Consider the following 23,174-nt stretch of genomic DNA (forward strand, 5'->3'; position numbering starts at 1 on the left):
AGAATCGCTTCCTGTTTGCTTGCTACTCCCGATCCGGGACATTTCTCCACAAGTGATTTAGAAACACGGGCCATGTACATCCCAATTACCAACGATTTAACAATCTATTCCATGACTTACTGGACTGATCGTGACTTAATTGGTGATTTCACCAATTAATAATTATTTCCTGTGCTATTTTTCTTTCCCTAAACAATATTTCCTTTGAATTCTGAGTTGTTAAAAAAACAAAGATTTTTTTTTTTTTTTACACAACCACAAAAGAAAAAAAAAAAACTTTTTTTACGTACGGTAGGTTGCAGCCATCTTCTACCTATTTGGAGAGTTTTCTCTAGTTCATTGTCCTTTATGTTGATCAAAATATAAGTCGTGTTTTTAGAATTTTAAAAAATGTTATAGAGTTAATTCGTATTTCCAAAAAGAGAGAAAAACTTTAGATTAGATATTTTAAGTGTCAAATCTTTATTGTCTTTATCTGACTTTTTAAAGTACTAAAAAATCTAGAGTCTATGTTTCTGTTCTTACTATTAAACTTATTGGAACAACAATGACAAAATATTTTTTATATCTTCTCATTTCCTCTCTGGTCAGATATTTGACTTATTTTTATTTAGAAACACAGTATATCATTTCATCTGATTATATAATTCACTCAGGGTTGAAGATTGTCTTTATTTTTTTAAAAAGTGATAAAGAGAAACCAATCCAAGTTTAGCTTTAGATGAATTTCAGGCTGCAAATGCAAAGAGCCGCTTTACAAAGGGACATTTTTTTCACATGAATATTTTTATTAAATGTATGACAAAGATAAATGTCAAAATTCACTCATTTTAATTAGAAAACATGGGAGTTTTATGTTAAAAAAATGAAATCCTGAGCAGAAAGCATATAATACGCTGGTTTTATCCACTGCTGTGTCTCTTTCTTTACATCCCGTTCTTCTCCGTGCAGCTTTCCTCACAGCATCGGTCCAGCTGCTCTGGGCTTTGAGGGAAGTAGATGTCGGCTTTTTGATCGTCGTCATGCTCGATGTGTTTCAGGTGAACGACCATGTGCAGGGCGTAGGCCAGAACCAGCAGCAGGATGAGGGATGTGATGAGGCCCATCAGGATGGCCGGGGTCAGGACGGTGCTGCAGTTGCTTGCAGGAGAGAACCTCCCTGAGCTGATGTTGAATGCTTGGATCTAAACACACGCATATAACCAATAAAGTATGTTAAAGCTCAGCTAAACAGACCCATGTATTGGGATATAATTAGAAAAGCACCTGGAAGTCGATGAAGGTGATGGCCCAGCGCTGTGCCTGCTCAGTGCTGGGCAGTAAGAGGCCGCTGTATCTCTGCAGACTGCTGACGTGCAGGCAGCGGTAGGACGAGGAGGCCGGAGCGTAAACGTCTGTGGCGTTGAAGACGACCTCAGAAGAGTTGGTTAAAACAGAGACTCTGTCCACTGAGAACCACCACTGACCTGAAGACTCGTAAAATGTGTTGGACAGCTGAAATCTGAAGCGTAAAAGAAGAAAAGACGGAACAGACTGGAAATACAGCAGGTTCCGCCCAGTGGTCCACAACATTACATGATGGAGTGACTTTTGTTCCATTTGTCTTCATGAGCAAATAACACATTTTGTTATATTTGAATGTTATATATTTTGTCTATAGTTCTGCTGCTATAGGCTTAGACTGCTGGAGGACATAGGGACCCCTTTTTCACCATTCTGCTTTATTCTATCTCTATTCTCTCACTCTGCAGAATCTGTTAGTTCAATCTCTAACGTTCTGCTCTCTCTGCTTTTTCTCATAGTAGCTTCATCTGGTCTGTTCCTGTTTGGCTGTGACTCCATCCTGGAGAGAAATATCAGCTGTGCTGCTGCCATCAACACCTTTGTTTCTAGGTGTTGGAGCTTGGCCTGTTTTTCAGTATAGTCCTGTTTCTCTGACTGTGAGTTTGTATCTATGCTTCTTTTTCTATGTCTGCTTCTGTCTCCTTGAACCCCAGTCGGCCTCAGCAGATGGCCGCTCACACTGAGCCTGGTTCTGCTGGAGGTTCCTTCCTGTTAAAAGGGAGTTTTTCCTCTCCACTGTCGCTACAAGCATGCTTAGTGTGAGGGATTGCTGAAGAGTCAATGAGTCGATGCAATCAGCTGGTTTTCCTTAGATAGAAAACTTTGAATCAATCTGACTGGATGATCTGGTGAACTGGAAAGTGACCTGAGATGACATGAATTAATTGGAGCTATAGAAATAAACTGAATAGAATTGTTAACATAAGTGTGAAAAAAAATGCAATGAAGAAATAAAATTTTGAAAAAAAATATTTCTTAAAAAAAAGTGTTAAAGGTAATTTTCCTGATCTCTTCGATTTTTTTTATTTCCATTTCTTTTCCATTTTCATTTTCCAATATAATTTTTTCAAATGTTAATTTCTTTTCAGAATGACATTTGTTTTTATTTTACGTTTTTAAAATTTCCTTTTTTAAATTGAGTTTTACGAATTGTATTCCTTTCAACTTGAGTTTAAGAGATCCAATTACAGCCAGAGGTGTCAAAAGTATTACTCCAGTAAAAGAAAAACATTCTTTTAAAAGATTTAATAGTGTTTTTAAGTCCGGCTCTTTAAAAACATTTTATAGAAGTTAAAGGATCAACTTAAGCTTTTTACTCCAGAAAAAGTGAAAAAAAAAATTTTTGAAACTACTTTAAAGTATAAAAGTACTTTTTCTTCCTTAAGTAGAAATGTTGCCATTCTATACTTTACTGGAGTAATTATTTTCTAGACAACTTTTTCCTTTTACTACTTACATTTTAAAAATAGACTCATTAGTTTTGTTTCATTTAAGCTCATTTTATTCTGGCCTGTTGGTATTAAAAAAAAAAAAAAACATACAAATAATTAGTTTCATCCAGACAATTAATTTCTTTATGGTTGGACTCGGTGCTGCCCCAACTTATTGCTCACCACATACCAAAATAAATACTTATTCAAGTTATATTTGACACCATTAGTTATAAAACTAAGAAAATGAAGTCTGAGGATGTTATCATCCAGAATTGTAGGAAAAAGGTTCCTTTAATAGGAAAGAGCAGTAAAGCTTCTGGCCTTAACATTACTTTTCACTTTTGTACTTTTAAGTAGTTTTAAAATGGTACTTTTACTCTTTTATTGGAGTAAAAAGCTTAAGTTGATACTTTAACCTCTACAAAAGTGTTTTTTTAAAAAGCAGGATTTATACTGCAGGAATAAACATGAATAATCTTGAAACCTCTGACTTTCATTTGGTTTGAACTCGATATGTGTTACATTGAAGATGGAGAAAGGTTTGAATTGATCGCTCATGATTTAAACATCACAGTTTTTACGGCTTTCATTTCAAATCACATTCATGACGTTTATTGGTATAAAAAAGTTTGAGATCCAGATCAATGTGGAGACTAACCTGATTGACAAGTCTCCTAAATTCTCCACATCTCCAAACCTCATGACCAGCCTGAAGAGGACAAACACAGAAACACATCAAGATGAGTCAAGATTGTCATCAACTGTGGTTTAGGTCCAGAGTTTCACAAACTGGTTGGTTTCTAAGTGAGCGTACGTGGCCGTTTCCTGCTGGCAGAGCGACTCCCTGGTGTCGACCAGCTTCTGAGGAGAAAAGGTGAGCTCCGTCAGATCCACCGGTTTCTGCTTCTCAAAGCGAAGAGAAAATTTCCTGGCTTGGAACAGAATACAGGGTTCTCCATTCGACTCCACCTGCAGCATTGGCAAAATAAAAGCAAGGATAAAACATTTTTTTTTTTTTGTTAAATGAAAAGTCCGCTCATTTTCAGAATTCAAACTTCTGAAAGTTCTTTAAATCTGAAATTATTCCATCCTGTTCAATAAATGATCAGTGTTTTTAATTCAGAGTAATTTTCATGTGAATGTGCTTTACTGGAGGCATCCATGTTTGTCAAAGAACACTACTGCCACCTACTGGTTTGTGACGTCACGGTGCGGTATCGGCTGTTGATCAAGTCCCAGTGCTGTATCTGGTGTTTGTCACAACGCGCTATTATCCAAGTGATCTTAAAAACATTCTTCTTCCAAATGTTGGCTACATATTACGGGTTTTTTCTCTGGCCAGAAGTTCGATGGTAAATCCTCCCTCTTCAAGTTGGCGATCCAACGACCAACCCGTCCGTGGAGGATCAGGAATCAGAAAGGTGGAATAACTCTTTTTTTGTTTCCACTTTTACCCGATGTATTCCAGCATCCAGCTGCCATGCACGTGGGCATTGTCAGTTTCACTATAGCTCTGGTGAATTTCAATGGTGAAGTCCTCTGGAAATCTTCAATAATTGTTGTTGATTGCAGATGTGTCTAGTAGTTCCCATTGATTTAGCTTGTAAAGCGGGGAGAATGGCTCTAGGCTTACCGCACCGTGACGTCACTGCTGGAAGATGGCAGGAGGGAGGGGTTACTATATTTGGGCAAAAATGGCCACTCCCAGACCAAAATTATTGTTTTAATTCTTTTACTGATTATCACTAAATTAATTTAATCACTGCGAATGTGTTAGTTTTAGTTATAAAGAATGATCCATTGATTTCTCCTTTAACGTTTTCACCTTCAGAGGAGAGAAGGGAAGTGCAGCTCCTGTAGTTTGAAGTAACTTTCTCTGGGAAAGATGTAGATTCTGCACAGGAGACAAAGAAAATATGATTTGTTTAGTTAATTTAGCATGATTACAGTCTCTTGTTTTTATGCCTTTTCATCTGATCACAGAATCTATTTTTTTAATGGCAAAATAAGACCTTCGGGGGTTTTTTTTGTTTTTTTTTCTCCGTCGATTTACTTTGTTTCATATTTGTTTTGCACTTTTATTATGCAGGCAATCTAAAAATGACCTTTGTTGACAACTTCAAACATTAAACATACATTTAAAATATTTCTCACCTCCAGTTCCACAGCAAAGACCAACTGTTCTTCATTCCTCATCCTCATGTTGCTCTCTTTATTTCCATAAAAAAGAAATGAAAGGTTAGATTTCCCAATAACTGTTTGTTTTTAACTTTAAAAATGGTTTTGTTTAATGAAACTCAGTTTAGATCGTCTGTAAATACTGTAGCAGCACAAACAATAGACAGGTTTGTGAATCCCACAGAAATGTTCTGGGCTTGATATTTACTGAGGCTAATATTTCACATAAATAGATTAGAAATATTTAAAGTTTTCTGTATTTTTTGGTACATTCCCAATTTAATGTTGGATATAAATCCTTATATATTATAAATCATTTTACCAACTCATTCTATCTTCATTTTTCCTTCAGCTTATGGTGTAAAATAACTGTGAATAAAAATGTGTGGGTAGGTGTCTACATTTATAAATTATGAAAATGATTAAATTAGGGCCAGGCTAGAGATTTTTTTCATTTTAATTCGAGCATAAAGTCATAACATTATCAGAATAATGTAACATCGTTAGAAAAAGTCATAATGATGATAGATAGATAGATAGATAGATAGATAGATAGATAGATAGATAGATAGATAGATAGATAGATAGATAGATAGATAGATAGATAGATAGATAGATAGATAGATAGATAGATAGATAGATAGATAGATAGATAGATAGATAGTTGGGTGGACGGACGGATGGACGGACGGATGGATGGATGGATGGATGGACGGACGGAGGGATGGATGGATGGAGGGATGGATGGATGGATGGACGGACAGAGGGATGGATGGACGGACGGAGGGATGGATGGATGGACAGAGGGATGGATGGACGGACGGAGGGATGGATGGACGGACGGAGGGATGGATGGACGGATGGACGGACAGAGGGATGGATGGACGGACAGAGGGATGGATGGACGGACGGAGGGATGGATGGATGGAGGGATGGATGGATGGATGGATGGATGGATGGATGGATGGATGGATGGATGGATCTTACCTTGGACTACAGATGTTTTGCTGTGAATAAAAGTTACAGGAGAAAATATACTTTAACTTCATGTTATTACAGACTTTTAAATTGTCATTGATCCTCAACCTCATTTTATTAAATGTATTAAACACTTAACAAGCATAAACATAATTAGTCTGGTTTATTAGAGTCTAGATAGATTTATTTTTAACCAGAAGGTCAGAAAATAACCCTGAACAATAAAGAAGAAAAGAACTTAAAACTTTGACGGATAGAAACGGCTCTGAGCAGAAATGGTCTCCAGAGGAGAACTCAGACCTGCTGACTATGTTTGCCAGAGACCATCATGGTAATCCCAGCATCACTGGTTGCTTCTTCCTCATATCAGAAAGTCCTCACAGTCATCATCGGGGAATTTGGTTTTTCGAATGACACCTCATGATTATTAATAACCTTCCTCTGATTTTTATCTCTGTGTTCTTAGGAGGTTTTAACAGGTTATTAAAAAGGAAAGTTAGATTGGAAGCCAGCATAGATCCTGAGGGAAAACTAAGATTAGGATTAATAAATTAAAGAAATGAGCCAATTTTAAGCCAAGAAGACAGCATCTGGTGGGTCAGTGACCCAGCTGGCGACCTGATGGATTAGTGTTGGCCCAAACACTTGGTGATCAGCCCGGATCAGGGTGATGTGCTGCTGATGAGTGGACCGCCTCTGACCCACTTTCCAAACAAATGCCTAAAGCAGAAATAATGCATCAGGAATCAGCTTAACTCCAAACAGGATATCTGATTAATCTTTATTTTCCTTTATTTTAAACCCCCCAGTTATAGATTCAAGCAGCATTAACCCTTTCAGTGCAACTCGCCACGTTGTGTTTTTGGCTGCATGAAGAAAGTGAAAAATCTTTCTTACTGTTTGTTTCAAACATAGGATTATATAAAAAAAATCAGAGAGCTGCTTTACTTTGATTCCTAATGAAGGGTCATTATTTCATGATGCTGCCAGAAATTATTTACTTTAAAGTACTTATTTCCATATGATATTCCCCTGTAGTGGAAACACATTTGAAAAAAAAAATATTCTAGCAAAAAAAAAAATAGTCAAAAATTGCACAGGAACAAGAAAACTTCCCAAAAGTAATACATTTTTTTAAATTTTGGTGTGTTTATTTACAAGCAGCTAATAACTGCTTCTTACCATCTAACATAAAATGTCCATATTTGGTGCCACTTAGTTTATATCTAATTCAACACCAGAGGTACTGTAACGGAGTATTAGGGCCAGGCTACAGATTTTTTTCTTTCTATTTGCAGAATGATGTCGTACCATTATGAGAATAAAGTCGCAAAAATAACAGTCATAATATTACTAGAATAAAGTCATAACATTATGAGAATAAAGTCATAAAATTACAAGAATAAAGTCATAATATTACAAGCATAGTCGTAAAATTACGAGGATAAAGTGTCTGGAGAGATATGTCAATTTTTTAATCCAAGAAATTTCAATATTACTTTTAATGGATAAAGATGTTTTGTTTGGGATGGAGAAATGTGAACTTGTCAAAATAGAATTTTTATATGTTAACTTTTTTTTTATTATTTATGCTAAATATCATATTCGCACCTTCAAATATTTACAACAAAAAACAAATTTCTAGATTTTATTATCCTCTATTAATATCTACAAAGGATCCTTAAAATTTAGCTCAAATGCTAAAGCCATTCAAAAGATAACGGCCCTTAAAGAATTGCAACATTCGAGTAAAGATTTGAATTTGACATTATAAAATAATTGCTCTATATTCTGTAAAGCCCTTTGATGTCGTAGTGTAATTATTGTCAGGAATCCAGTTTGTGTGGTCTGTTTTTGTGTTTCCTTTTCTCCTCCACCAGGTGGTGCCCCGTCCTCATTGGGCCTCCCTGCACACCTGCAGCTCGTTGCCTCATTACCTGAGGACTCTTAAGCTGCTGACTGCCCCTACCTCGACGCCAGAGTGTTTGCCAGTTTGGGGTACTCTAGCCAAGCTTAGTTTACAGAGTCTAACCTGAGTTTTAGTTTACCTGAGTTTAAATCTTGCTGTTTAAACTTTGCCTCTCGTTAGGAAGTCATCCTGGAAACTGGATGTTTCAGACCTTCACTCCCCTGGAAGGATCTTCTGAGAACCAAGCTGAGCTGAGGTTTGTGGTTTGGATCAACCTTTTCCCCCAAGGATCGTCTGCGGCTCCTCACTGAGCAGGGGATTCATCTCCACAATAATCCGTTCAAGTACCGCAGGAAATCTAAGTGGCAGTCAGCTTCTCCGTTCACCAAGGAACAACCGCAATCTGGGTAAACCCTGTCCGCCCTCCATCAACAAGACAATCATTGGAACATCCCACACAGACTGGATTCAAAGGACACCTTTTTTACTGGAAACGTGAGTCTGCAACCTATTCCTCTTCTTCAAGTCAAAGAATCTAATTTCCCACTGAGCCTGAACTAAACGCAGTGTCTTCCCCTCACTTTCCAGTTCCGGTTTGACAGTGTTAAGAGCAGCACTGGACTCATCTCATTATTGTAAATAAACCTGTTAAACTTCTCCCTGGTCTCTCTGTTTGGTTTTCTGCATTTGGGTCAGATCTTTAATTAAATCATGACAGTTATTAATGTTTGACATTGTTCTTGTATGTTCTTTGCTTATTATACAAATATTACACAACATTACTAGAATAGAGTCGGAAAATTACGAGACTTAAGTAATAGTATGAGAAAAAGGTCGTTATGTCACAAGAATAAAGTCATAAAATTACAATAATAAAGTTGCAACACTACAAGAAGTCAATGGTCTCTGATTTCCAAATCAATAAGGGTTAATCTGATATAACACATAAAATGTTATTTGTTTATTTAATCTTCTGACAAGATGTTAAAGTGTTATAAACTGTATTTATCCTTTTTAGATCAGAAATGTGCAAATCCCTCTGGTTTACCAAGTTAAAGCTGGAGAAGAGTTAAGTTGGATAAACATTGCAGATAGAAATAGAAAAACACCCATAGACTCAGTTTTAAAAGGAAAACGGTTTGGATTTTAATCTGATCTATTTTCCCATCTTGGCAAATACACACATGTTTATGGTCTATTATCCTTTCACTAAATTTATTGCAAATGGGCTTTATGTCCTTTGAGGACAGATGCATGATCTAAGTCAGAAAAATAGGCAGACAATGGAGCGGTGAAATCCACGATGATTGACCAAATCCCTGCAACCAAAACAGGATTTAGCTGATCTAGTCTTGTGTGTTCGCTCAGAGCAGGAAAGGGATTATATAATGATAAAATGATGGCATCTACAGATTATACGGAAGAAGAAGTGGCTCTCAGCCAATCCTGGACTTAAAATCTCCCCAGTCTTTAAACTAACATCTTACAAACATCTGCTGGTTTCCACATCCAGAAGGAGTGGTCATCAGACCGTTTACATGCCAACATCTATAACTGTTTATCTGTGCAACACGGTTAGCAACCAAAATACAAACCCTTGAAACACTACATACTGTATCAAGCTTTCCAGTGTTTTATTGTCATTCCACTGTCACAAGTACACAGAGCAACGAAATTAACTCTCTGCGTTTAACCCATCCTAATGGGGAGCAGTGGCTGCCATTGTGCAGCACCCATGGAGCAGTGTGAAGTTAAGGGTCTTTGCTCAGGGGCTCAGAGTGGCAGGCTGTGGGAGTGGGACTCGAACTCAGAACCTCAGGATTCATAGCTCTAAGCCCTAACCACTAGGCCACACCTCCAACTCTATGGAGTGAATGTTGTTCAGTTATTGTTGAGAGCAAAGAACATGTTTTGTGAATAGAAATTTGGAAGATCACATTTTACAAATGGTAATCTGGGGCAAAAAAATGTAATCTAGAAATTAAACTTTAAAGGGGTCATAGAATGCAAAACGGAGTTTCTATTGTCATAGATGAATAAAGATAGTTCAGTGAGTGAACTGGACGTACAGAGAAGTTCAAACCCATCAACACCTCCTTTCGCTGCAAATCTCACTATTCTGAACTTCCACCATAAAACGCCGAATCCAAACGAAGCACAGAGTTGACGTCAATTCGGGTATGTTGCCTGATTTAGTTCTGGCCTGCTGCGCTGCAGTCGACCAAAATCCCGGACGATTTTGAAATTCAACCCAGACATTTTTCTAGGTCTGAAAAATAGGACATTTTCGGAAAAAATAGGATGTCTGGTCCCCCTACCATATCAACAATTTGATGTTTCAGTGAGTGAGTGCTTGTTGCTATGATGCATCTTTGCTCAGCAGCTTGGCTCGTTGCAAACCAACCAGGCTGCATTAGGGCTCATAAAACAGCTAATATGCAATTTTCAACCCAAACAATGTTACACACCCTATTCAGAGACCTGAAGGACCAGAACCAGATACCCTATAGCAGAGGTCTTCAACAGGGGGTCAGTGACCCCTAGGGGGTCCAGAGAGGTACTGCATGGGGGTCACGAAAATTTTGCTTGATTAGACTTTTTTTTTATATTCCTCCCTGCAATTTTTTTCCACTAATTGAAATGTCTTTAAATCCACATTAACATAAATTCAACAGACTGTAGTAAACAGATAAATGGAGGCAGAAGATGTCTTTCAGTCATCCATGCTCACATTCAGCGACACACAGGAGCTCTTTCAAGCTGGGAACCGTTTCATTCACAACACCTGTCCCATCAACCAGGAATCAGAAATACTTTAATAATCCCAGGGAGGGATTACTTTAGTTACATTACTCCATCTGTAATAGAGTGACTATAGGACCAGTTTGATAGAACACTATTTCATACAATATATATATTTAGGGGGTCCCCGCTCCATCGCCATCAGTTTGGGGTCCTTGGCCTGGAAAACATTGAAGACTCCTCATCTATAGAAACATTCTATTACCCCTTTAAAGGACTTTTTTTTTTTTTAGGTTTTTTGTGGTACTAGTGGCTTGACTTTGGACAAAGACATGGCTGAGCAAACGCGGCTACTACGGTCTGTCAGTTTACAGAAAGAACTCCATTTCACTCATTGCACCCCCACCATGCTGCTGAGAGGAATAAGAATCCTTGTTTTGCCCACAACAGCCGACTGAATTTCAAACATGTTTGATTTTCTCCCCACCTTACGATTCCTGATGGGAAGGTGGTCGTTAGAGGCTGATCGCCCCCCGTTACCCCCTGTACAGCTACACCACACACCATCAGGATGAAAGGCGCCGCGATCGAAAAATTCTCGCACGACTGGAAAGTCGCCTCGAAAAGGGCAACAAATTGCACAGTGTACGCCCGGCTTGACAGGCAAGAGGTACAACCCAGATCGGCCATGTCTACGGCTTCTTTTCATGGGACTTATGCGTTACCAAAGCACAGCTAAAGAAAACTTTAATTAAAAAAAAAAGTTTTTTAGACTAACTTTGCAGTTTTCTCAGGTTTTATTTCACTTTTTCCAAATTTACTTTTCATTTTCTATTTTTTCACGTCAGTTTTTCCATTTTTTACAGGTTTTATTATTTCTATTTTTTATGTTTAAAAGAATATATTGTGATTTGTGCTTTAACTTCTGTTTTCTAGATTGAGTTTTATGAATTATAGTCTTTTTAAATTGCATTTCTCAGATGACATTCCTCTCTCCTTAAGCCCAAAACAAACGCTCACTTCTAACCAATAAAAATTTTGTTTCCAACATCTGGTCAACCAATAGAAATGCGTCTACCCTGCCCCGCCAAAAAGAAGACAATATGATTTGTAAAACACAATTTGAAAAAGATTTTTTTTCAAATTGTTATTTTTCTCTGGCTGTATAAACAGACAGATTTATCCGGTGGAGGGTTTTGTTTCTATTTATCTTCAGGTGAATTTAGTTAGTTTGGAAAGTGGAGTTTGGTTTGGTTTAGCACTAGAACTCCTACGGAGGGGTCTATTGTCCTTTTTACCTAAAAGCCCTACAAGAGGGTCATTTGTCCCTTTGGACCTCCTGCGGACACTCCTTTTGTTGTGGAAATGTGGCTGTTAGCAGCTCATAGCTGTCACTTGAGTCACAGAGTCGCTTGAGCCTGTGTGGGGAGGCTACACAGGCTCAACTTGGCCAAGGCAAGCTTTTAGTATAGATTTAGTGGATTTTTACGCAGTGAATCATCAGGATCAACGAGAATTTGGGATCAAAACTCTAAACATTTATTGTTAAAAAAATACAAAACAAAACATATTTACAATGAATGCAAAAGCAACTGTTTTCCCAGTTTTCGTGTGGAAGGTTGTGGCATAAGTAACTTATTTTTGTGTGCCAAAAATAGAAGAAAAAGGAATAACAAAGAAAAAAAGCATATTTACAAAGAATGCAAATGAGTGAAATACATTTGAGCAGTCACTAACAATTCTGGCACTGCCATTGCTCCTTTCAGCATTTCCCACATGTGTATTTGTAACACTTTTCACAGCGCACTTTTGCACGATTGTCCTTGCATTTGATTTTAGCCTGACACTTGGCTCTTTGTCCGAGTTGTGGTGTGGAGGGTTGTTGCCGAAGCAATTGCTCCTTTTGGGCCTTTTTCATACCCACGCGGGAGTGAGCCAACTCTCTTGCCAGTTCAAACAGGAAATCCACCCGTCTTTCCTTTCTCCCGGTGCATAATTGATAGAGCACGTGGGCATTCAGTGCTGCAATGTCTATCATGTTGTAGAACACTGTTACTGCCCAGCGCCTTGTTGCTGCACGGACAGTGTATTCCCGCACCATCTGGTCCATGACATCGATGCCGCACTTTGTTGTGTTGTAGAGTGTGATGGTGTTTGGCTTCTTTTTGGTGGTTTTCTGTGTCTCAATCGTGCTGTGCATGCTGCTGAGAACATACACAGTCTTCTTCCGCTTGGGCGCATACACAGTCAGTGTGGCACCAGTGGATGAAAATACCTGGGTGGTAAATTCATTGCGGTGCATCTGTCGAGTTCACGGTGGGATTTCTTGGCGAATCCTGTTGACTGTGCCGAGGATGGTTGTGTTCCGGCTGAATAGGCGTTTTGCAAGTGACAGTGATGTAAAGAAATTGTCTGTGGTAACATTTCTGCCCTTGTCCAAGAATGGTTCCATCAACCTCATAACTACACTCTCAGACACTCTCTCCCCACGAGGCCGAGTGGGGTCCTTGCCAAGATATGGGAGGATGTTGCAGACGTATTTGGTTTTCAAGTCACATGCCACCCAAAACTTGATACCAAACTTGTCTGGTTTAGTTGCAATGTACTGTAGGAAACAGCAGCGAGTCTTGCACGGGAAAAGTTGTTCGTCAATAGTGATGTCTTGACCAGGAATGTAGGATGTGATGCAGTTGGTGACAAACAATCCCCATATGTTTGAAATTGCAGCAAACCTATCAGTCTGTACTCGCTCGCTGCGGGCGTCTCTGTCATCAAAACGCAGGTGATGCATGATGTTTTGGAAACGGCCTCGGGTCATGGTTTCGTTGATGTGTGGGCTTCCCAGGTTTTTCGACCAACAGTCAGGCAGTGATGGCACCTTGAAGATTCCCCTCATGATGGTGATGGAAATAAATGCCATTAGTTCAGGTATGCCCATGAACCAATGCACATGCTCAGTTTGCTTCGCATGTTGAATTGTACAGTCTCGAATGATGCCAAGCATGTCCAGAGTGATGAAACAAAGGAAGCTCTGAAGGCGATTTGTGATTGACCTCCTGGCTTTAGCTGTTGGCTCTCCATCTGCGCTGTATGGCGATGGTGGGGTGAAATGTGGACCCGTTCCCACCTGTTCTTCATGCCATAATGTGCCATCTTTTGCAGTCTCTGTCACATCAGTCGCCAGCCGAGCTCTCTTCGTTGGTTGGGGAGCACTCTCCTCATCTGTAGCGTGAAAAAAATTTAATTATGAGCAATGGGAAATTCAAATGATATCACAAATGCAAGTATAGAAGCTAATCACAGCAAACATTGTTTATTTTTCTAGTTTCAAGTAATGTAGTAAAAATCACCTTGGAACTAGTATTTTTCAACTAGAAATAAAAACCTCAAATTAGACTATTTTTACTTGTTTTAAGAAATTTGCCGATGGGGCAAGCTTTTTTTTTTTTACTAGGTTAGCAATATTTCCTAGCCAAATTTGCTTGGCAAAATTTGCTAGGCAAACAACATTTGCTTGAAATGAGTAAATCAAGCTAGTAAAAAATCTTAGCTAGCAAAGAAGCTTGCCCTATTGGCAAATGTCTTAAAACATGTCAAAATAGTCTAGTTTTTAGGTTCTTATTTCTAGTAAAAGAAAATACTAGTTCTGAGGTGATTTACTCCCTCACTGAAATGAAATGTAAAATGGGAAATAATATGAAAAGAAATATTACCTGAAGACAACTGAGACAGCTCGGAGTCTGAATCCACCTGGAGATTGATGTCTTCTCCATCCGATTCGCAAGGGTCAGCTCCATTCAGGATCATCTCCAATGCCTGTTGAGTGCTGTATCTCTGCATCTTCGTTCCTTGGAGAGGAGCTTCTTTCACCACAAAATTCTTGAGGGAAATGAAGCAGTAGTCCACATGCACTGGTATTTATCCATCTAACAATTGCCAGGTTGCATTCACATGAGTCGTTATGGTTACATGGCGTGGGAGATTCCCACGTTAATTCAACCATTATCTGGTTGCAGTCATATGACTCGTCATGATCACATGGGACATTCACACGTTCATTGAACCATTATCTGGTTGCAGTCATATGACTCGTCATGATCACATGGGACATTCACACGTTCATTGAACCATTATCTGGTTGCAGTCATATGACCCGTCATGTTCACATGGGAGATTCACACGTCCAAAATGGAGAGAGTGATGTGGACATAGAGTTTGAAGACACTTATGCGAGTGATGAGGAGTCAGATAACAATGCCTGTGTGGACAAAGAAAACCAGGAACCCACTGACTGCACAGCCAGGACATTGGACATTGAGCCCCAATCAAATTAACACATCAAGCCCAGTGACAGATATCGCTGGCAAAAAAAGGATTTCATCAGTCCCAATACTGATTTTTCTGCTCCAGCTCTCACAGATGATGCAACTGTCCTCCACACACCGCTGCAGTACTTTGAAAAGTTTGTCTCAGAAGACATGATTCAAGCTCTGGCAACCCATACAAATGAGTACAGCGTTCAAAGTAATGGAAGATCTGTGAACGCCACAATCAAGGAAATACAGAAAATGTTGGGCATGTACCTGAGGTTGGGCTTGGTCCAAATGGCTGGAACCCGTATGTATTGGGAGACAGATACGCGGAACTCCCCAGTTGCTGATGTGATGCCCCACAACAGATTCCAATCACTTTTGACAATATTACATTTTATGAACAATTCAACAGTGTCAGAGACTGAAAAGAGGGACAAGAGGGACTCTGGAAAAATTCAGACAATGGCTTGAGCTTTCAATCACTGCACTATGGAACTATTGATTACACTATGGAAATACTGACTTGAATTATGTCTCATTTCTTTTACTTCTATATCTCTATATTATATCATAAATGTATCTGTCAACACTCTTTCCTGGTCATGTTAATCTTGTCTGCCTCAACTGACCTAGTATGTTTTTTTGCACATTTTTTTGCAACTCATAGAATGTTCTTTGCACAATTATCTTTATTTCTCTTACTTGTACATAACCATTTGCAAGGATGTACTAAATGATTGAGACATATACAAAAGCATTTGAAATTTGATGAAAGTTATGATAAATGCCATTCTGTTGTGAGGAACTGCAAATTAGTTTTGGGATTTGTCCATGTTTTGAGAATGACATCTCAATTTCAAGAAATGAGCCAAACCAAGGGAGAAAAACTGTACTGTAACACACTGGGGAGAAGCTGTCTGTCCCTGTTTGTCTTGGCTGTCACCACTGTGAGGTGTGACCCCCTCACCCCTCACCCCACACACGGCCCATAACAGCCTCATTACCATGACAAAATGAGTGATTAGTGTATTCGGGAAAAGCCGCCGGGACAATTGACCCCTCCCTGGAAGTTCTAGGTAGGCGGAAAAATCCTGGTATTTCTAGTGTTAATGGTAACTCGTCTCTTTTTGTGTGTAATCGGTTGATTCATTTATTGTTGACTGTCGCAATTTATTGAAATTGTCTGAAATAAATTCCTTTTCATTCATTCATTCATATTTCCAAGACATTGACGTTGATACTTTCTTATCTGTGTGTCAATTTGGCCCCAGAACCAATCCTTTCTTTTTTATTTAAAGATATAAATAATGATCTCTACATTATTAAAGATATGTTCATGTAAAATACATAATTTAAGCATAAAATTATGTGTTTTTTCATTATATCTATGTAGAAATCAACATAGAAGCAAAGAATGTTGCTTAGTTTGTTCATGCCTTGGGCCTGCTCTTTTGATAGTTTTGGCCATACAGACCAAACTAATAGTTACATAATATTTCCAGAGAGGATGACACTAAAACTTCTTGTGATATATTTTTAGATTGGATTTCTTTTTTATTTAACTGTCAAAAAATAACATCTCTGGAAGGAAATAAAACCATCCTTTATTCATTTTTTACATAAAAATGGATATTAACAAGGTCTTGTAACATTTGTGGCTCTATAGAGTTTTATTTAGCTGAAATTAATTTAAAAATGGCTTTTTGGATTTAAAGGTTGAGGCTCCATGTTCTCGGCATATCTGCCTGAAATGAAAGGCAGTCAGGCCTGATTTTGTCTTTCATACGGTTTAAAAAGCGATGGCATCACATGCATTCATGCATTTCTTTTTAGGTCACTTGTTCTTTTGGTAAAATACAGAAGGACGACCCAAATGCGGACGATGATGCTGTGTTTTAAAACATAGAAATAAGCTTTAAGGCCTGTTAGTGAAAAGTGAGCAGGCGGCTAAGGGGGAATGGGAACAAAGAGGATTAAGCCGACAAGAAACAGGATCAAATATGTGGCACAGAGTTAGAGGCACTGAAAGCAAACAGAGACAAAGTGAACTGCAGAACAATAGAAACAACTTCAGGGAATTAATTAAACCAGGAGCAAAGCGCTCAAAGCAGCATCAGGGAAAATGGATAAACATGAAAAGTTAATTTCAACATTTTGATGATGTTCTGGCACTGTCAGATTGGTTTCTGAAATACAACGGAGTATTAGGGCCAGGCTAGAGATTTTTTATGTTTTTTTATTTCGAGAATAAAGTCATAAAATTACGAGAATAAAGTCATCATTCAACAACCCGTTTGAGAAAGAAAGCTTGGAGCTCCGCCCAGCAGATGACGGCCGACCAGCTCCACCAATCGGCAACCAGAGTCCACTTTGCCATCCTGCCCAGTTTGATGCTGCTGCTAAAAGATTTCTAACCTGACTCCGCCAGATGTATTTGCTCCGCATATTCATCTGGAAACCTTCCGTTGAAGTAATTTTGGGAAGGGGCGAAAATACTGGTTAGCTGATTGGCCTATGTTGGTGATAGACGGGCCAAATAAACCAATCAGATCAACGAAGCATATGACGTACTAACAGAACGACGACGAAGAGGAGCCAATTGATAGATCAAACTCTTGCTGAAACCAGTCGGGAGAAGAGCAAAACCATCTTTTCCTCTGAGAAAAGCCTCCAGAGCAGTGTTTTGCTCTTCTTTCAGTGAAGAAATACTCTGTAATTCCGATAAAACTTGCTCGATAGCCATGCTGACGCTAGTTTCATCGGCTGAAGCCGCCATGTTCTTTAGACTGAACTGTCGCGCTTCTCGTTGAGTCACACCTCAACCCGCCTCAAAGCCAACGCTGATTGGACGTTTGTTTGGTGAACGGCTCCAGAGTCTCCAGACTGATTAAGTAAAGTATAACTTCACATGATGCTCCACATTCCTCATTTTAGGGAAGAATTAAAAACAACTTACCCTAATTTTATTACCATTCTCGTGACATTTTTTCTCGTAATTTTCCGACTTTATTTTCGTAATTGTATTACTTTATTCTCATAATTTTAAGACTCTATTCTCGTAATTTTACAACTTTATTCTCGAAATAGGAAAAAAAAATCTCTAGCCTGGCCCTAATACTCTATCCTACGGGAAAAAAGGTTCTTGATGCGCTAAAAAAAAATAAAAGCAATTTTATTCTTTTTTTGTTGCAAACAGGATTTTGTGCATAGAAATTAGAAAAAAATCCATCCATCCATCTTCTGTCATTCTTATCCCTGCTGGGTTGGTGAGGTGTGCTGGTGTCTATCTCCAACTGTCTACGGGCGAGAGGCTGGGTCCTAGCCTCGTGAGACCATCCTGATCTCACGAGCTTTCAAGGTTTCACTCGCAGATCAGTCTGGAGACTCTCCGTTAAAGAAAATATGGAGCCGTTCACCAAACGAACGTCCAATCAGCGTTGGCTTTGAGGTGGGTTGAGGTGTGACGCAACGAGAAGCGCAACAGTTCAGTCTAAAGAACATGGCGGCTTCAGCCGATGAAACTAGCGTTAGCGTGGCTATCGAGCAAGTTTTATCGGAATTACAGAGTATTTCTTCACTGAAAGAAGAACAAAACACTGCTTTGGAGGCTTTTCTCAGAGGAAAAGATGTTTTTGCTCTTCTCCCGACTGGTTTCGGCAAGAGTAGCCTGGCTTGTGGTTGTGTTTTCGTCGTCGCTCTGTTAGTACGTCATATGCTTCGTTGATCTGATTGGTTTATTTGGCCCGTCTATCACCAACATAGGCCAATCAGCTAACCAGTATTTTCGCCCCTTCCCAAAATTACTTCAACGGAAGGTTTCCAGATGGATATGCGGAGCAAATCTATCTGGCGAAGTCAGGTTAGCTGGGTCCACGCTGGACAGGTCTCCAGTCCATCGCAGGGCAACACAGAGACAAACAGGACAAACAACCATTCACACCTAAGGAGAATTTAGAGAAGCCAATTAACCTAACAGTCATGTTTTTGGACTGTGGGAGGAAGCCGGAGTACCCAGAGAGAACCCACGCATTTTCAGGGAGAACAAGCAGACTCCATGCAGAAAGACCCCGGGCCGGGAATCAAACCCAGAACCTTGTTGCTGCAAAGAAAAAAATACAATTCAGAAAAAAAGTCTTCATCAAAAAAAGGTTTTTTAGAGTGACTTCGATATTTTCTTTGATTTTTTAAAATTTGTTTTATTTTTATTTATTTAATTTCATTTTTCCATTTTTTTCCCCAAACTTTATTGTTGATTTTTTTTACATATTATAAATAGATCTTTTTTAATTTTTACTATATTTCTCTTATTCAGATTGTGTTTTACAAATTTCATTCTTTTTAAATTACATTTTGCATTCTCTTCATTTGAATCCCAACAAAACGCTCACATTTGACCAGACAATAACGAAGCCGCTAACGCCCAGCGGACCAATAGAAATGCTCCTTCACTCCCCCCTCCAGTGGAAAGTCTGCCCCATCTCTGAGAAAATAGCAAAGTTACTTTAACATTTTTTTTTATCAAGAAGTTTTTGTTACGTTTTAATTTGGGATTACTTTTTAAGTTTCCTTTTGCAAAACATGTTCTCTGCTTGCATTACAATGCAATCAAAAGGGTTAGACTTAAAAAAAGAAAAAAAAAGTCTCCAAGTTAACTTTTATCATATTTCAAACTTTATCAAGAGGCAGAAAAAGCTGTTTGACTCTTCTGCCTCAAGCTCATCTGTTCTCCATATAAATTAGCATTACTTTCCTTTAGATGTGTCAAAAGTATTCATGTGTACTACTTCAGTAGAAGTATAAATCCTACTATTTAAAAACACTTTTGTAGATGTTAGAGGATCAACTTAAGCTTTTTACTCCAGTAAAAATGTAAAAGTACCATTTTTAAAACTACTTCAAGTATAAAAGTAAAACATTTCTGAGTTTCATAATTAATGGTGTCAAATTTAACTTTGCATCATCTTGAAAAAAACTTTATTTTGGTATGTGGTGAACAACAAGTTGGGGCAGCACCAAGTCCAACCACAAAGAAATCAATTGTCTGGATGAAATCAATTATTTAGGTGTTTGTTTGTTTTATTTTTTTTATACCAACAGGCCATAATGTCATAATCGCAGCCCTGATAGCTGATCTAATTAATCACTTCACTCACCTGATAAAGCTTCTAGTTAGAGTGGCTCAGGTTATCCTGAGCTATCTCTACAGTTATGCTGCTATAGGCTTAGACTGCTGGAGGACATAGGGACCCCTATTTCATCATTCTGCTTCATTCTATCTCTATTCTCCCACTCTGCAGAATCTGTTAGTTCAATCTCTAACGTTCTGCTCTCTCTGCTTTTCTTCATAGTAGCTTCATCTGGTCTGTTCCTGTTTGGCTGTGACTCCATCCTGGAGAGAAATATCAGCTGTGCTGCTGCCATCAACACCTTTGTTTCTAGATGTTGGAGCTTGGCCTGTTTTCCAGTGTAGTCCTGTTTCTCTGACTGTGACTAACTGGATGTGCTCTCTTCATCCTCTGACATGGGAGCTGGCTCGGAGCTCGTCTGCCTGGCTGTGTGTTTCCTGGACGGGGCCGCCTGTGGAGCTGGTTGACAGTTGCCTTTTGCATCTATGCTTCTTTTTCTATGTCTGCTTCAGTCTCCTTGAACCCCAGTGGGCCTCAGCAGATGGCCGCTCACACTGAGCCTGGTTCTGCTGGAGGTTTCTTCCTGTTAAAAGGGAGTTTTTCCTCTCCACTGTCACTACAAGCATGCTTAGTGTGAGGGATTGCTGAAGAGTCAATGAGTCGATGCAATCAGCTGGTTTTCCTTAGATAGAAAACTTTGAATCAATCTGACTGGATGATCTGGTGAACTGGAAACTGCTATTCATCTCATCCACCTGCCCTTTTGCTTTAGATACGGCTCAGCCCAGCTATCAGAGCCAGATCATTGTTGTTTGATTATGTTTGTTCTTTTGAGTTTTATGTTCAGTTGGAGATCATGGCTGATTTCCAGAATTCATGTTCCCGTTCTCGGAGGCAAGTGGTTAGAGAGGGTTGGTGGTGTTGTCTTGTCCTGATCGTGTCCTGGCTCTTATTCTCTGAGCGTACTTTGTTCCTGTTTTGGCTCAGTGAAGGGAGGCAGTTTAAAGTTCCGTGGATTCCCGGAACCCTGGATCAGTCTGATCGGAACCCCTCACCGGGATACGGTATCCTGCACCTCAGAACTGTCCTGTCTGATCTGTTTGCCTGACCTGGCTGGGATTTCTGCCTATTCATCTGTGGCTGCTGCATCAGGGACGCTCTGTGCAGCTCCTGCTGGATCTCATTGGTGCTCCATCGACTGGATCACACCTCACCGGAGAGGATGGACTGAACTGTTAATCCAGAGTGTGAGTGATGGGTGTTTCCCCGCCTCTCCCAGCAGCTTCTGCTCCTTTCTGTTTGTTTGTTTTAATAAACGTTTTGAAACTTTTCACTGTCTCACCTTGAATATTGGTTCCAATGTTCTGAGATCATTACACATAATAAAAAATGAGCTGAAATGAAACAAAACTAACAAGACTATTTTTAAACAGTAAGGAGTAAAAAAATAGAGATAATTGCTAAAAAAAAAATATAAGGATTAAAAAGTTGCCTAAAAACAATGACTCCAGTAAAGTTTAGATAGCCAACATTTCTACTTAAGGAAACAAGTATTTGTACTTTGTTACTTGACACCTCTGCCTTACATCACCAATAATAGCAATAATAACATGAAAATAATCACGTGATTCATTAAATAACCAACGGGCTCCAAATAATAATCTTTGAATATTGTGTTTCAGCTACTTTGACCCTAAATTATTTGTCATAATTAAGCCTTTCTGTGTCAGACTTTAAAAATGAAAGAAACTTATGTAGAAAAAGTTGGAGAAGAAAAGCAGCAATTCTCCACTTCTAAAACACAGAGTGGTTCCTGAACTCAACACGAAAAATGTTCAACAGTTTAACAGAGAAACTCAACAGCATTAATAAAATAAACAATAATCTCCTTTAAATCACAAAATGTAAGATGCCACTTTTTTTTTCTGACATAATTGTACTGCCTATCAGAATTTAATTATGCTATTAATATAGATAAAAATGACTCTTTAAATTAGGAAAATAATTATTTCTCACAGACCCTCATGCAATGATCCTATAAAATACAGCCAGGGGAAAAATAGATAAAAGGTTTCTAAATAGTCTGTTTTAAGCTGATTTAGAGGATTCCAGCATTTTGAATCACAAACAAAATGGTTTCTAAGGAAAAATGCTGTCCTGTTTATCAATGGAAAAACTGCTTCATGAAACATAAGTTTGTTGGATTTTTTAGGGTAGAGTTCTGTTTTTAACATTTAATTTTCTCCTCATGGGAAACAACATTTTATTTTAAAATTCTGTTTGTTCTTAAGAAGCAAACCAGCTTTTTCGGTTTTATCCAAACCTATCTTTTAACACAAGAATTGCATTTTTCTCTGGATATTAAACTGTGTCATTTAGTCATAAGCCCATAAAAAGTCCCTAATGTAAGATATAAACACTCTTTGGATATTTTTACAAAGTAATAACAAATACTTTAACCTTTGAGGAAAACTTTAAATTAGAGCAGAGAAAAATCAAATCAATGATTGCAGGAGTGAAGAGTCAAAATTAGAAAGTAATGAGAGTTCAGAAGGTAAGTCTGCCCATCAGAGGTGTTTGGTTCTTTCAGGCATACCTGCTGGCAGGTTGCTGCTGGAATGAGGCAGATGAATCCAAATGAAGGACGAAGATCCATAAATGTTTCCATAGAGAAGCCATTGCTGTTGGGACTGTAGTGTGATGCCAGCAAACATTCCCTTTCCATCCCTGCACACGCTAATCTACTTAAATCAGCCTTTAAGTCCCATGATGGACTGAGGAGTCAGCCAATCAGAAAGGACCAAGGACAACAAGGCAGAAGAAGTCCCGCCCACTGGTTAAACTGTAATGGTTTCCACATTTGATCAGATTCAGCTTAAAAATAACATCCCTGAGGATTAAAAGGACACCAGAACCTCCTCATCAGAAAATCAGTCCTGGTAGAATTGGGAATGGATAGATGGGAACATAGGCGCCACCTGCTGGACAAATACAACATTTACATTGGCAGCTAATCAAAATTAAATAATTGCATTATATAAATAGCTTTATATAAGACAGCAGTTGGATATTCAATGGATTTTAGTAGCTAAATTTATTACTAAAATACTTGCAGATAAAGTAAATAGTTGTACCACACTACATTAAATCC

At 38.7% G+C, this 23,174-nt stretch overlaps 1 protein-coding gene across 1 annotated transcript; it reads right to left on the minus strand.

Annotated features, from left to right (window-relative positions):
* Nucleotides 1-728: 728 nt before the first annotated feature.
* Nucleotides 729-22,775, minus strand: LOC119779830 (V-type proton ATPase subunit S1-like). The gene is made up of 8 exons (XM_038279643.1): nucleotides 22,620-22,775; nucleotides 5,943-5,962; nucleotides 4,932-4,987; nucleotides 4,603-4,671; nucleotides 3,592-3,746; nucleotides 3,436-3,486; nucleotides 1,267-1,501; nucleotides 729-1,184 (listed from the first exon to the last, which is right to left on the minus strand). Exons 1-8 carry the CDS (start codon nucleotides 22,700-22,702, stop codon nucleotides 927-929), a joined length of 927 nt encoding a protein of 308 aa, XP_038135571.1. The 5' UTR covers nucleotides 22,703-22,775; the 3' UTR covers nucleotides 729-926.
* Nucleotides 22,776-23,174: the final 399 nt, after the last annotated feature.

This window comes from Cyprinodon tularosa, unplaced genomic scaffold (genome assembly GCF_016077235.1).
Source record: "Cyprinodon tularosa strain WSP-4 unplaced genomic scaffold, ASM1607723v1 ctg152, whole genome shotgun sequence".
Classification (NCBI taxonomy): Eukaryota; Metazoa; Chordata; class Actinopteri; order Cyprinodontiformes; family Cyprinodontidae; genus Cyprinodon; species Cyprinodon tularosa.

Bases quoted from the DNA above. Each gene is read 5' to 3' on its own strand.
- LOC119779830 (XM_038279643.1), bottom strand. From the start codon at position 22,702: ATGGCTTCTCTATGGAAACATTTATGGATCTTCGTCCTTCATTTGGAT. The intron at 3,747-4,602 runs GTGAAAACGTTA...CCAATGCTGCAG, and splicing joins TTCCCTTCTCTCCTCTGAAG to GTGGAGTCGAATGGAGAACC. The intron at 1,185-1,266 runs GTGCTTTTCTAA...GCGTGTGTTTAG, and splicing joins TCACCTTCATCGACTTCCAG to ATCCAAGCATTCAACATCAG.